The sequence below is a fragment of the Giraffa tippelskirchi genome, chromosome 11 (genome assembly GCF_054371585.1).
Source record: "Giraffa tippelskirchi isolate mGirTip1 chromosome 11, T2T-mGirTip1v1.2.pri, whole genome shotgun sequence".
Taxonomy (NCBI): domain Eukaryota; kingdom Metazoa; phylum Chordata; class Mammalia; order Artiodactyla; family Giraffidae; genus Giraffa; species Giraffa tippelskirchi.
Window position 1 is genome coordinate 20,032,501 of NC_137285.1, and position 14,810 is coordinate 20,047,310.

The window sequence follows — 14,810 nt, forward strand, 5'->3', positions numbered from 1 at the left end:
CACCAAGCAGAGTTTTAAGTTCCTATGACATATGAAAAATCCATCCAGGTAAATTACAATACTAGTGATAACGTGGATTCTTCCCTTGAGTCTAAGACAAAGCTACATAGCATTTTATTTTTTTAGTTGGGAACAGGAGTTAGGACCCGGAGCAAAAGTTTTTAAAAAGGCAAGATCTGAGGATAACAGTATATCTGTGGCTTCTACAACTAAAGTACAACTAAGATATTTTTATAAATTTATATCTATTTCTACTTTCTGCCCCCTTCAACGTATTTGTTATTTCTCCATGGCTTCTCTAACAAGAATATTCTAGATTATTATTTATCAATTTTAAATGTAACTTTCAATAATACTTTATCACAAAGTCATCAAATTTTAACCTAACAGTTTATCTAATAATTTATACCACTAAGGCTCTTTAAATAAGTAATTTCTATGTTTAGGGAGTTTCCTGATGCCCTGGTGGTTAGGATTCCAGGCTTTCATTGCCAGGGTCAGGGTTCAATTCCTGACAGGGGAAGCTGAGACCCCATATGGCATAGCTGCCAACAAAACTGCTATGTTTAAAGCAAGATAAGGAACTCTCCATTTAAAGCATAGTAATATCATACAATAATTATATATACCAATGGACCACACTGATTAAAATGAAAAATGTAATGGGATAATGTGTAGTTCATCTTTACTTCATAAATTCGTGATCATTTTCAATAAATAAACTAAAAAAATGTTTTTTTCTAACTATCTTTTGATCAACATAACTAACAGAAGAGTGAAACAAATGTTTTATAAAGTAGGTGAGAGTAAAATATTGGGAAAGCAGCAAAAAGCAGAACTACTGAAATAAACTATTTTATAATAAAGGTTATCCCTGGTGGCTCAGACGGTAAAGCGTTTGCCTACTATGCAGGAGACCCGGGTTCAATCCTTCGGTCGGGAAGATCTGGAGAAAGAAATGGCACCCCACTCCAGTATTCTTGCCTGGAAAATCCCATGGACGGAGGAACCTGGTAGGCTACAGTCCATGGGGTCGCAAAGAGTCAGACACAACTGAACGACTTCACTTTCACTTTCTGACTATAATCCTAAATTATTTTCATAGTAATGCCAAATCTAAATAATTCTTACCCTAACATTTAAAAGTGCTGGAGTAGGTACCGTCTCTGGTTCTTGTTTAACAGGAACTGCTGCTTCAGTCTCCAAACCTAGTTCTAACGCACTAAGTGGCACTGACTGGAGAGAAAACATCAGAGAAAGAAACAAAAGAATGATGGCAGTGAATTCTGTTTCAAGAACAAGAGATGTATTTATTAAAATTAAAAAAAAACCACAACACTTCAAGCTTTACATTCAAATGGAATGTAAAACCACTGATACCAGCTACAAAATAACAATATTTGCAAGCATAGTATCTTCATTAAACTTAGAATCTTATTTTTGCTTTCAGAGAATGTGTATAGTGAAACCTCAGAAAAATGTTTGAAATCTCAGAAAAATGTTCTTATACAAAGACAAGTATTGAGATTAGTGGTCGTCCTGCAACTCTAAGCAATTCATCTCTTGCTTTTATATCATCAATATATCAAAGCAGAAAAACATCTTGATTTGTACAAGTATTTTTCACCTTGTGAATGAACACTAACACTCAACATAAAAACAATGTTCACATGCATATTTAAAATTAAGACTTATTAATACCTATTTCTATAATAGAAAATAAAACTCAGAAAAAATTCATTTTTTACAGAGGCTTTGGAAAACTCTTACCTGCTGTATGGGAGGGGTAGGTGTTGGAGTTGCAAGCCCCACATCTCCACCATCAATATCAAAGAGGTCATTCGGACTAATTCCACTCTCGCTCAAAGCAGCAAGCAGTAAATCTTGCCCTGGTTCCACCATCTTTAGAACAACATGTTAAATATTAACATAAAAAACTTAAAATGACAACTAACATTCTTCTAAATATAAACCAACGTTTTCTACCAGATCCATTCATTCAATATTTATGAATAATCTTCTACAAAGCAGGCAAAAAAAGATGAAAATAGTCCCTTATCCAAAAAAATTCACATTAAGATGGAAAGGACAAGGGACTTCCCTGGTGATCCAGTGGCTAAGACGCTGCGCTCCCAGTGCAAGGAGCCCAGGTTCAATCCCTGGTCAGGGAACTAGATCCCACGTACCACAATTAAAGAGTTCACAGACAAATAAATAAATATTTTTTAAAAATAAAGAAAAGCCACACTATGTAATTCAAATTTTATAAAGTGGATGATTTTGAAAAAAAAAAAGGTGGAAAGGACAAAGAAGTACGTAAATCACAGCAAGAATCTATGTCTACAAAATGCTGTGGGAACAGAGAAGGAAATGGTGAATTAACCTGGAGGGAGAGGTTACAAAGATGACAATGCAAGCAAGTCTCAGGTAAGAAATCACCAGGCAGACAAGGATCTTCTGGATAGTGCATTCAAACCCATGGCAGCACAAAGATACTGGCACTCCAAAAAAGATGGCTACAGTAATTCACCATGTTCACCGTGGGTACGGAAGCTCAGAACAGAAATACGAGGTTCGCAAAGGTGATGGCGAGAGACAGGAAATTATCGCCTACAGCCTTGTGCACTATGCTAGAGAGCACATTTAATCTTATGAGCAACAGAGGTTACTAAAGAGTTTTCAGATAGAGAACTGCATGATGTAGTCAGATCTGTGGCTTAGAAAAATTACTCCACAGCAGTGTGGCGTCTCCCTCCAAAGCAGGGAGACATCTTAGGAAACTGCTACAGCAGACCAGGAAAAAGATGATATGGTGTTAACAGCAGGGTACAGAGATAAAGAAAGGAGAATGGATTCCAGAATATTTACGGAGAATCTGTACGTTTAAATAAAAGCTCAAAATGAAAAAGAGAACATGAAATACACATAAAGTATAAGTTGATAGAGGATTAGAGTTAAGCCATGAGAAAATGGGGTTGGGCGGGAGGAGGTTGAGCCCAGGAGACCTAAAGATACATGGAGTTCAGGGGGGAAAAAATGCCTATTTCCAGCAGGCAGACACATTTTCAGTTGGAGTTTCCCAAGCCAGATCAAAGTATTCTACCACTAGGATAGATTTTTATCTATTTTGTAAGGAAGAATAAAGTTTAACAGAGCTTTCTCAATTTTAACGTTTCTCATTAATTTATCTGAAATAGCCAATTTATATGTACAAACATACTTATAGGCAATCTGACCACTTGCTTTTTCTCAGAGAACTAATTTCACACTACATAAATAATATTCTAATTTCAGCTAGTCCACTTGTTTTCAGACTGTGCAATAGAATTAAATGTTTCATTATGTCCTACCAAAAAAAAAAGTGGTTAGCCAAGAATACCACAACTTCCCAACATTCAAGAACTACTCTTTTAGATGAAAGCAGGACATTTTAACAGAGAAATTCTCTACTAGAGAGGTCTATGTCACCTGTACATCATTTAGACAGATGTTCTAAAGGAAATATGAATGAGCTTAAGGTGGAAACCACAGAATTGAGAAACAAACTAAGGGCAGATCTGCTGTTTAATAAAGAAAGGAGAGCCCAAAAAAGATTTCCCCAAAAATTTTCAGAGAAAAGTAAAGAAGTCTAAGGAAGAAAGCATTTTGAGCAGACAGGAGGAAGGGAACTGACAGTGATTAAGTGTCTTCTGAGCTTCCCTGAAAGTTCAGTTGGCAAAGAATCAGCCTGCAATGCAGGAGGCCCCGGTGCAATTCCTGGGTTGGGAAGATCTGCTGGAGAAGGGATCGAATGAATACCCACTCCAGTATTCTTCGGCTTCCCTGGTGGCTCAGCTGGTAAAGAATCCACCTGCAACATGGGAGATCTGGGTTCGATCCCTGGATTGGGAAGATACCTTAAGGAAAGTAAACGCTACCCTTCCAGTATTCTGGCCTGGACAATTCCAGGGACTGTATAGTCCATGGGGTTGCAGAGAGTAGGACACAACCAAGTGACTTTCACTTTCTTTCATAAGCCTGGCAGTGTGTTCAGCTCTTCATGTGTATCACTAGTCCATGACAACCATTAGCAAGATAGGTATTACAATCCTAGACATGAAACTGAGGCTCAAAAAGGTTAAATTACCCACTCAAGGTCACACCTAGATCTAGACTTCTCAAACTCCCAAAGTCATGCAATCTCTTTCCAATCAGTAGATGTGTGAAGTTTCAATACTTAACTTCAGAATAAATGCCTGTCTGAACTGGAATGGGGAGTGTTAGTATCACACAGCAAGATGGAAATAGTATGAAAGAATCAGATGATAGAGGAGACAAGTACGAGAAATTCCCAACATGGATTTAATATAAAATTGACAAACTATTCTAATAAATAAATAATAAATAATAGTTGACCATACTTTACAAATTACTATCCTAGTACATAGTACACACGTACCAAGAGTGCTAAATCAATGCTTTAAAAAAAATACATTTTCAACCTATAAAATACTTCACTAGGACCAATGACCTAACTAATTATACTCAAAAGTACGCAAACATCATTAATTTATTTCAACAAAAAATCATTTAAGTGTTACTGAATTCACGAGCTTTTTGAAATATATTTTCTGAACAACTATCATTAAAAGTACAAAAACATCACTACAGAAGAGAGGGACTGGGGGAACAAACTTGTTGGCATTCACACAAGAGACAACAGCAACAGTTATAAGTAACATCAGTGACCTCTTCAAAGTTTATCGGAATCACAATCTGAGACCCTCTGATCTGAGTAGTGACCAAGTAGTGACAATACCATAAGAGACATTGTCTTTCACAAACTATTAGTGAAAAAGATTTTAATTTTATACACATCTTACATACAAATAAAATCCAGAGCCTTTCTCCCAAGTCAATTGGGCAGAAATATCCTATTCGTACTTTTTTTTTTGCAATGAGAAGCAGGGAAGGGGATACAAAGAAAACATCTATGCAGTCTCTAACTTCATTAAGCAAAAACCCTTAATATTTAATCATATTCCTATTCTGAAACTATTACAGACTCATAGAATTTCAGTGCTCAAGCTAACAGAGCCACTAAAAGGTTATATTATGCAATCTTCTCCACATTTTACAAACAAGTAAGATGTATTCCTGAGACGGAAAACAACATTTTCATTTTGAAAGTATAATGTAAACCCAAATACTTTAGGTGCAAAAGAACTGTTACAGTGTGTCTACAAAGATTTCACAGACCTCAGGTGACATTTAACACATAGCAACCTAACAAATACTCTGGCCACCTGATGCGAAGAACTGACTCATTGGAAAAGACCCTGATGCTGGGAAAGATTGAAGGCAGGAGGAGAAGGGGACGACAGAGGACGCGACGGTTGAATGGCATCACCAACTCAATGGACATGAGTTTGAGTAAACTCCGGGAGTTGGTGATGGACAGGGAGGCCTGGCATGCTGCAGTCCATGGGGTCACAAAGAGTTGGACACAACTGAGTACTGAACTGAACCTAACAAACCTAAAAGTTACTAACCATCAGTTCAGTTCAGTCACTCAGTCGTGCCCGACTCTCTGCGACCCCATGAATCGCAGCACCCCAGGCCTCCCTGTCCATCACTAACTCCCCCTAAGTCCACCCAAACCCACACCCATCAAGTCGGTGATGCCATCCAGCCATCTCATCCTCTGTTGTCCCCTTCTCCTCCTGCCCCCAATCATTCCCAGCATTAGGGTCTTTTCCAATGAGTCAACTCTTCGCATCAGGTGGCCAAAGTATTGGAGTTTCAGGTTCAACATCAGTCCTTCCAATGAACACCCAGAACTGATCTCCTTTAGGATGGACTGGATGGATCTTCCTGCAGTCCAAGGGACTCTCAAGAGTCTTCTCCAAGATAGCATATTTAAAAACAGAGACATTACTTTGCCAACAAAGGCCTGTCTAGTCAAGGCTATGGTTTTTTCAGTAGTCATGTATGGATGTGAGAGTTGGACGGTGAAGAAAGCTGAGCGCCGCAGAATTGAACCATAGAGTGACTCTGTTTCAAACAATGAACAAAAAGGTTCTATTTTTATCATAAATACTTTCGAAAATATCACCTGTTCAAACAGTACATCTATGAAAGTGTCCATGATAAATAACAATAAGTAACACAGTAGTAAAAAGAAACTAGGAAATATCCTTGGCAGGAAAAGAATCCTGAGAAGTAACAGCCAATCAGAAGAATGAAAGGATACAGTTCCCACCACCATGAGAAGACCAACACTGAAACCTATCAAAAAGGACAAGGTTCCTCTTGTTGAGACCAAGGCAGATCTTTATAGCTCTGGGAAGACACAGAGATGTATCTGCAGTGGCAGCAGCACACCACAGAGGTTGAAGTGGGAGTCAAGCAGAACACATGGTTTCAAATACTGCTAGTAGCATGAGACAGTCAAGTAATAACTTGACTCAGTTTTCTCATCTTCACATGGGAATAAAAAGAGAACCTCCTTTATTAAGACTGCTGTGTTGATTAAACGTCATACTACTTGGGATAAATATTACCTACTAACTATTAAGTATCATACTGATAAACTTCACTACAAAGTACAAAAAATGTTTTCCTTCAAATTGCTGATGCAACACCTTATTTCCAGAATATAAACTTACCTGTTGGCAACTTAATTCAATAATTAACTTCCTATTAGCTCTATAAAATACTAGCTCCCTTTTACTCAGGTCATACGTTCAATTTGCCCAGTTAACCAGCATATCTAGAGGAAACTGGCAGACATCTTCAAATGTGTACACATAGTATCATTTTTGAGAAGTATCTTAAGAAAAATTATCGTAGGGAGGAGACATAAGTATACTTGTGGCTGATTCATGTTGCTATAGGGCAGTGTGTCTGTCGCTCAGTTGTGTCCGACTCTTTTGTGGCCCCACGGATGTATGGCAAAGGCCGACACAATACTGTAAAGGAGCTATTCTCCAAAAAAAAAAAGGTACTTTTGCTTGAAAAGGATTTTTCTCATTATTTAGTAGTGCTAAGCATGTCTGATTTTTGACCCAACTTTTGTTTTTACACAGCCAGGATGTCCGATGACTGACATTCAGCTGAAGAATCTGAAGGATAATGATCCACTTTGAATTTAACCGGTAAGTCCATCAACAAAGTATTCATTAAGTGTCTACTGGGTACTGGTTCCTCAAGAATATTAGGTAGAAGGGAAGGTAGATATAAACAAGTTTGCTAAAGAGAATTTTCTGTACCTAAAAGGATATAATCTTTATTTTTAAACACCTACTTCCCCAAGCAGCAACTGCTCAGTGACATGCCCCTCCCCTCACTCTTACTGCAAAATCTATAGAAAGAATGGAATCACAAAGGAATGCGCAGATTATATTCAAGTTCCAAAAATGCTTTGAAAAAGCACCATGAGAAAGAATGGGGGAGGAGGGTGAAACTACATTCTCGATCACAACATGAAAATCAGATGGCTAGTCTTCCCAACATTCACTAGATGGTTGGACTTTTTTTCTCTTAACTCTCAAAATAATCCGTGAGTAAAAATTACTTGTTATCCCCTGTTGGAGATGAGATACTGAGGCTTAAGAGAGATGAACTGTAACAATTTAACAACAAAGCAAGCATGGAGCAGAATTACAAACCCAGGAAGGCTGATACCACACCTCCAAGGTTCTGTGTTTTGAATCCCATACCAGCATGTTTCAAACTGCTAGTCACAACACAATGGGCTGTCAAATAATTTACGTTATGACCAGTATTTTTTAAATGTTTCAAATACAAACTATTCAAATACGTTAAATACAGAACAGAATTAGTGCAGCACACAGTAAAAGGTAAACATTATTATACAAAACTCAGTTCTACATGTGTATTAATGTGCTAGTTCACAATATAAAACACATTTCTTACTATGGAATACAGTAAAAAGGTTTGAAAATCACTGCTCTGTGCTATACACTGTCTCCTAAGAAGTAAATATGCAAATTAATTTGATGGGTTTTGTACCATATATATTTTTTTTGTTCATAAGAGAGAGTTCCTGCTCTTCAAGAGCCTATCCTTCCCATCTACAAAAAATTGCAGTGGTATCCCAAGGCTGTCCTTAATACTCAGTTCAGCCACATCAAAGTAGATCTGTCAATTAGCATAAAAAAAGACAACTGCAAAAACTTAAGGATTACATCATTTTAATTAATCGGGTATTTAATGGAAAACAATTCCTCTCAGAAAGTATCTTTCTTTACTCCAATTTTCGAAAACCCACAGAGCCTCGCCTCATGAAGTCAGGTAACTTGCGAAGACCAGCCCTGAGACCTGACTGCTTTCTTACTTCACAGGCAGGTCAGCAAATCTCAAATCAAAGCTTAATTTAGAGACTAAGGCCAAAATGTATCCGTATCTAAAATCTTCGCGAGCTGGGGGAAGCGGGGGAAGGGGATGACTTTAAAAATCTCCATACTGCACATTTTTAAATGGTAATCTCAGTAACGCCCTTAAAACCTATAAAACTGAAACATAAAAGCATTCAATGGATGAAAGACTGGATGAATGAATTTATCAACTATAAGTCACTCACTAAGCCTCCCTTTTTAACACTTATCCAGCAACTGAAGTAAAATTTATTTAAATTTCTGAAGAACTGTATGGAATAAATTTAGATTGGAAATAGAGTTAGACTGGAAGACAAAAAGCAGAAGCCAGAGGAAAACAGTAAAGATGTCTTCTCTGGTAAGGTAAACACTGGAAACAACTTCTTTAAACATGAAAATAAAATGTCCCCTTGGTTGCAAAACTAATGTCCTACCAGCACTAAATTTTACATTTTACTCTAGAAATTCTGTACAAACTATCTTTTGTGCAGTGATGAAGGCTTTCCCCATTGCTTGCAAAAATCAGTTCTGACTGCCGTAAATAACCGGGAAAATATGGGATCCCTTCGCACTGTTAGCTGGTTTAAGTGACTGCAACTGTTACGAGGAATAGCGATAGAGCAACTAAGGGTTTGACAGCTTTCTGGGCCCTCCTTGGCCAACACTTTAGAACCCTATTCCGTCTCTAATTCCGGTTACATTGAGAATATGAAACATTTAACTGAACATAAGCTGCTAATAATCAACTTTCAAAGGTCAAAGGGGATCCAGCTTTTAACCTTCTCTCATCAACACGTGTTCAGTACAAACTTCCGGGTGCAGTTACAATTGGCTGCGCAATTCAATGGATAAAAACGTTGCTTTGACTCTCATTTTCACTCCCGTTCTTTTCCCACGTTTCTCAACCAGCGACTCCCCGAAACAAAAACCTCCCACAGTAAACCGAGCACGCACATAAAAAAGAGCTTCTCTGTGCGAGGATCAAGTTAGTGGTCCGCAAACATTAACCAAACAGAAGCACAAAGCCGGGGTGGAAAGGGGAGGAGCTGGATGCCAGGGTCAGGAAAGAAACAATCACAAGGGTTCAGGAACATCCAAATCTCCTCAGCGGTTAAACCGACTTCAAACCACTTCTGGGAAACCACCAGCATACACTGGTTTGGGGAACTTTAGATGCTCGTTATGCCAAACACTCTCAAAGTAAGCAAATCCCCAACAGACTTGCCCCTCCACAGAGATGCCTGCTTAGCGTCCAGGAGGCGGACGAGCGAACTTGGGGAAAAATTAACCTCATCACTGGGTGAAGCGTGAAGGTGGCCCCACGTGTCCCACGTACCGTCCCCACAACCCCGACAGCGAGGTGACCAGCAAATTGTAGGTGCTGTGTCCCGTCGCCCCCCACACTCGCCCTAAACCGGAGCAATCCTTCTGTACGAGGACTTTTGAAGGATTGCGGAGCTCACTTTCCTGCGGGTCCCGGGACCTCAAAGCCCCCTGATCGAGCCGTGGAACCAAAGGGAGCGACCCGAGCAGAGCTGGAGCCGGCGTCCGCAGATGCTGACTCCTCGCTCAGACGAGGTGCCTCCAACCCGGGACAGCGGGGCCCTCGGGGCCCAAGAGCCCCACGCGCGGCGACGGCAGGGCCCGGCGCAGACGGGCGGAGGAAGCGAGCGCAGCGGGGCCGCCGCTGGGACCGTGCCCCCGAAGACCACGGGGCGCGGAGCGGAGGGGGCGGAGAGGAAGGCCCCAAGCCAGGGTGAGGTGGCGGCCCCCCCCCAGCCCAGCCCCGCACGGCCCCCTAAGGAGGGTGGGAGTGGGAGGCTGTCCGGGAGGAGTGTGGAGGCAGAAAAAGGATAAGGGGTGGACTTACTTTCCCCGCCGGACCCGACACCGGAACAGCTCCTCTCAGGTGACGAGAGCTTGAAGAACCAGAGGCGACAGGAGCGGAGGCGGCGGCTGCAGCGGCGTCCGGCTCTGCCTACCTCCCCGCCGCCATCTTGACGCCCCTCCCCCCCAACCCTCCCCCCACGGGGAGGGGGTGGGGCGACGGATGAGGCGCCGCGCGCACGCAGCGCGCGCCGCGCGACCCACGTGACTTCCTCCCGTTTCCCCCCCACCACTCCCTAGCGCTCCTCTCCGCCCCGCCTCCCTCCTAGGTGAAGGAAGATGATTTTCACCCCCCATGACCGCCCCCTGCCTTCGCCGCCAAGCACGAACTCCGTCGCTCCCGCCGACCGGGTACCAGTGGTTGGATCCAAGGGAATTCCGGAACCCAAACGGTCCATTACAGCGGCTCCCGGGTGGGCTACGGGTGAGGGGGCCTGGTTTCCGAGAAGGGGGAGGGGGGGAAGGCGAAGGCCGCCTGGGAGAGTCACGTGTCTACTGCTTCCGCCGGCGCTAGAAAGACCTCGCGAGAGTTCCGTTTCTCCTCCCTTTCGCCCCCGCGGGCTGTCGGGAAGAAGGTCGGTGCTTTGACTTACCACGAGGAGGTCAGCTGGTGGGCTGGGCGCATGCGTGCCACACCTGCTTTCAAAGTCGGGCTAGGAGGGGCCTGAAGCTGTTTTCAAAACGTTTTCGGTGTGTGGCTTTGGACCAGGAAGTTATCTAGTAGCGTCTGTCACTTTGAAACGTTTGTTACCTTAATGAATTATTCGCCCACTTATTGTTTCTTAGGCTTGCTCAAAGCACTTTATTCAGTGTGAAACCGCAAGTAACTGGAGCCCCTCGGCTGGTCCATTACCATAATCAGATCCTAAGGACTAAGAGCGCGGTTAGCCCCTCTCTCTTTTTCTCGCGCACACCCACTAACCTGAACAAACTGTTGTTCTCAATTAATGATTGCTGCAGGTCTGTTACTACCTCCTCTCTCTTATTTTTGTATTTTCCGTTATGATTATTGTTATTGGTACTACTGGTAAATGACCTGACCCAGAATAAACAAATTAACTTGGTAACTCTTTTGTAAAGTCATCCTGAGAATGCTGTTTGAACCCGTTGCTTAGGTAATGGGCACGCTGGGTGACTCTTGCCCCCTACCGGTGGCGCGTCGCACTCGTCTTGAGCTCAAAGCAAATTTAGTGGTTTGGTTAAAAAGTGTGAGCTCTTCTAGAGACAGTATGGGGCTAAGGGGGAGGGGGAAAAAAATTACGGCAAGAATAATTGAGTCTTCCAACGTAGTGTCTATATACATAAATATGTATTGTTCAGTTCAGTCGCTCAGTCGTGTCCAACTCTTTGCAACCCCGTGGACTATGCACAGGCCAGGCCTCCCTGTCCTCACCAACTCCCGGAGCTTGCTCAAACTCACGTCCATCAAGTCAGTGATGCCATCCAACCATCTCGTACTCTGTCGTTCCCTTCTCCTCCTGCCTTCAATCTTTCCCAGCATCAGGGTCTTTTCTAATGAGTCAGTTCGTCACATCAGGTGGCCAAAGTATTGGAGCTTCAGCGTCAGTCCTTCAGGGAACATTCAGGACTGATTTTCTTTAGGATGGACTAGTTTGATCTCCTTGCAGTCCAAGGGACTCTCAAGAGTCTTCTCCAACACCATAGTTCAAAAGCATCAATTCATATGTATTATATATGTGTACATATAAATAAACATTTTAAAGTGTGTTAGTGGCTCAGTCGTGTCCAACTCTTTGCGACCCCATGGACTGTAGCATGCCAGGCTCTCTGTCCATGAAATTCTCCAGGCAAAAATACTGGAGTGGGTGGTCGATCCCTTCTTCAGGAGACCTTTCCAACCCAGGGATTGAACCCAGGTCTCCTGCATTGCAGGCAGATTCTTTACTGTCTGAGCCACCAGGGAAGTCCAGCCATTTTAAACTGCAGGTTAATTACTTTGCTAATCACTTCCATTATTTCATTTACTGCATACACACACACACACACACACACAGACACACACACCCCTATAAAGACAAAAATAGTTCCATAAGAACAATGCCTTGGAGGAACTTCCCTGGTGGTCCAGCAGTTAAGACTCTGCCTTTCCAATGCAGGGTCTCAGATTGGACCCCTCATGGGGGGAACTAAGATCCCAGTTGCCCCACTGCAAGAGGCCAGAAAAAAAAAAAAAAAAACCATTGGAAAGCAAGGTCATTCATCTGTCTTGTTGACTACTTTCCAGTAGACTAGTTTATGATCTAGTATAGTTGACAGCAAACAAGCAATTGTCATTTTATGAAAGAATGCAGCAAAGAAATCTAAGACAATGTAGTTAATGAATCACTGTCTTTGAAGCTTGGTTGGAGCAATTCAGTTTCCAAGTGGCCCCCAAACTCTAGCTGTACACTGGGACTAGATGAGTCCTAGATCCACCTTTTTTTGGTACTTTCTGAGCATCTAAGCCAGACTCTTGGGACTTCCCTAGCAGTCCAGCAGTTAAGACATGGTGCTTCCAGTGCATGGAGCGAGGGTTCAATCACTGGTTGGGGAACTAAGATACCCCATGCCGCGTGGCTCAGACAAATAAAAGCCAGATCCTTGCTGCCATCTCTGCACCATCTCTTTACCCTGAACCAAAGGAAAAGATGGAGTTTCGGGGCATATTTATACAACTGCACATATGCACAGAAATGTTATGCACCAAGTTATTCATGGCAGTAGCAATTTGTAGAAGCAAAAGATGGGAAATAACCTTAATGTCTTTGAAGAAAAGATGAACTGACTAAATTATGCTACTTTCCTACAGTGAAACAGTTGTTAAAAAGAATGAAGCACTCTATGAGAATACATAATATATTTTGCTTGAATGTACACTCGGAGCATCTCAGAATGATAACACAATTAGTGGTTGTATCAGGGGATAGAAAATGAGATACTGAGGGTCAGAGGCAGAAGGAAAACTCACTGGAAACACCCAGAATAGAGATACACTGCTGGAAGCAGATAATTCAGAAAAATTCCCTATTCAGGCATGGTGTCGACTCCTCCTCCCCTGTGGCTATTTATATTTACACTGTACTTCTCATTTCATTCAAAAACTATTTATTGAGTCAGATATGTTAGTTAGAGGTATTGTGTTAGGGACACAAGTTTAAGAAAAACAAATCAAGGGGAGAGGGGAGTGAGGGATGTTCCCCTTACAGGGTAGTAGGCTCTGTAATTTTAATCCTCAAATGACACAAAAAAATGTAAACTTGTAACTGTGACAATGCAACATAAAAGCTAACAGAACCTATTAGAGTAATTTGATCTCATCAGAGAAATCAAAGAAGGCTTCCTTGAGAGAGTCATAACCTCCATAAGATTTGAAAAGTAGGTGTTAACTCCTGGAAGTGAACAGGGAACTTCAAGAGGAGGAAACGTGTTTCTGTAACAAATGTTCTGTAACAGACAGGAGGGAAGCAGGGAGAACAGACAGTAACAAAGCAAGTTCAGCAGTTATTAAGATAGGGGAGAACGGACAGTAACAAAGCAAGTGCACCAGTTATTAAGACATGGCTTTTCTGAATTTTCCTGGTGGTCCAGTGGCTAAGACTCCATATTCCCAATGCAGGGGGCCCGGGTTCAATCTGTGGCCAGGGAACTAAATCCCACATGCCACAACTAAGAGTTCTTATGCCATAAGTAAAGATCCTGCATGCTGCCAACGAAGATCCTGAGTGCCTCAACTAAGACCTGCTGAAGTCAAATACATTAAAAAAAAAAAAAAAATACTGTTTCTCAGTTCCAAATTCAAGCATCTGTGCTTTCCTTTGTGATGCACTGCAAAACTACACTGCTGCTTTGCCAGCTGTTTCAGTATTACATTCTGCAAGGCTGGAGGGAGGCTGCTAGGCTAAGAAGGAGGAAAAAGTTTCCTGTGAACTTCATCCCAGCAACACCTCTTCACCCTGGCACATGCCTTTCCTTCCTACAGCAGCAGCTGTATCCATTTTGCAGTTTTTTCCCACACTTTACTGGTAGAGCTGGCCTCATCACACCAAACTCTCCTCCCAGACACGAGGACCAGTGAGAGCATCCACAAGGTCACTCTCTAAGCTCAGGACACCAGCTGAGCAGAACCCCCTCCTGAGAGTTTGGGTATCAGCAACATGGGGCCCCTCTTTCTTTTTTAACTTTCTTTCAACCTTTACTTTTTTATTTTTTTACAATTTTTTGACAATTTTGAAATTACCAGGAAGACCATTTGGGTTTTATTTTATATTTATTTTTATTTATTTGGCTACACTGGGTCTTAGTTGCAGCATGTGGGATCTAGTTACCAGACCAGGGATCTGACCTGGGCCCTCGGCAGTGAGAATCCTAACCACTGGACCACCAGGGAATTCCAGGGAGAATTTCTGCTTGCATTTTCACCCTATGCATTTAATGTATTTACAACGAATGCCCTGCTATTCATTTTTATAAACTTTCCCTTAAAAAACACATTTAAATTATTAATTTAAAAGGATACTATGGGATACTAAGGGTTATGGGTTGAAC

The 14,810-nt window shown here is 41.9% G+C and overlaps 1 protein-coding gene and 1 long non-coding RNA gene across 20 annotated transcripts in view; one reads left to right on the forward strand and one right to left on the reverse strand.

Annotated features, from left to right (window-relative positions):
- SBNO1 (strawberry notch homolog 1) overlaps window positions 1–14,810 on the reverse strand; it is a 65,517-nt gene that overhangs the window by 45,322 nt on the left and 5,385 nt on the right. For 7 of the 19 annotated variants that reach the window (XR_014068560.1, XR_014068558.1, XR_014068556.1 and 4 more), the window contains exons 1-3: window positions 10,249–10,393; window positions 1,771–1,902; window positions 1,132–1,236 (exon numbers count right to left, since the gene is read on the reverse strand). Coding sequence is in view for 12 of the 19 variants with exons in the window: in XM_081540278.1 (XP_081396404.1) it covers window positions 1,132–1,236; window positions 1,771–1,902 (237 nt within the window). In the remaining 7 variants the exon portion in view is untranslated. Of the gene's footprint in view, window positions 1–1,131; window positions 1,237–1,770; window positions 1,903–10,248; window positions 10,394–14,810 lie in introns of those variants that run through there. The other 12 variants (XR_014068559.1, XR_014068557.1, XM_081540279.1 and 9 more) reach the window with 4 other exon arrangements.
- On the forward strand, window positions 10,028–11,332 carry LOC145525979 (uncharacterized). The gene is made up of 2 exons (XR_014068563.1): window positions 10,028–10,134; window positions 10,278–11,332. It is a non-coding gene; the product is annotated as an uncharacterized LOC145525979 (long non-coding RNA).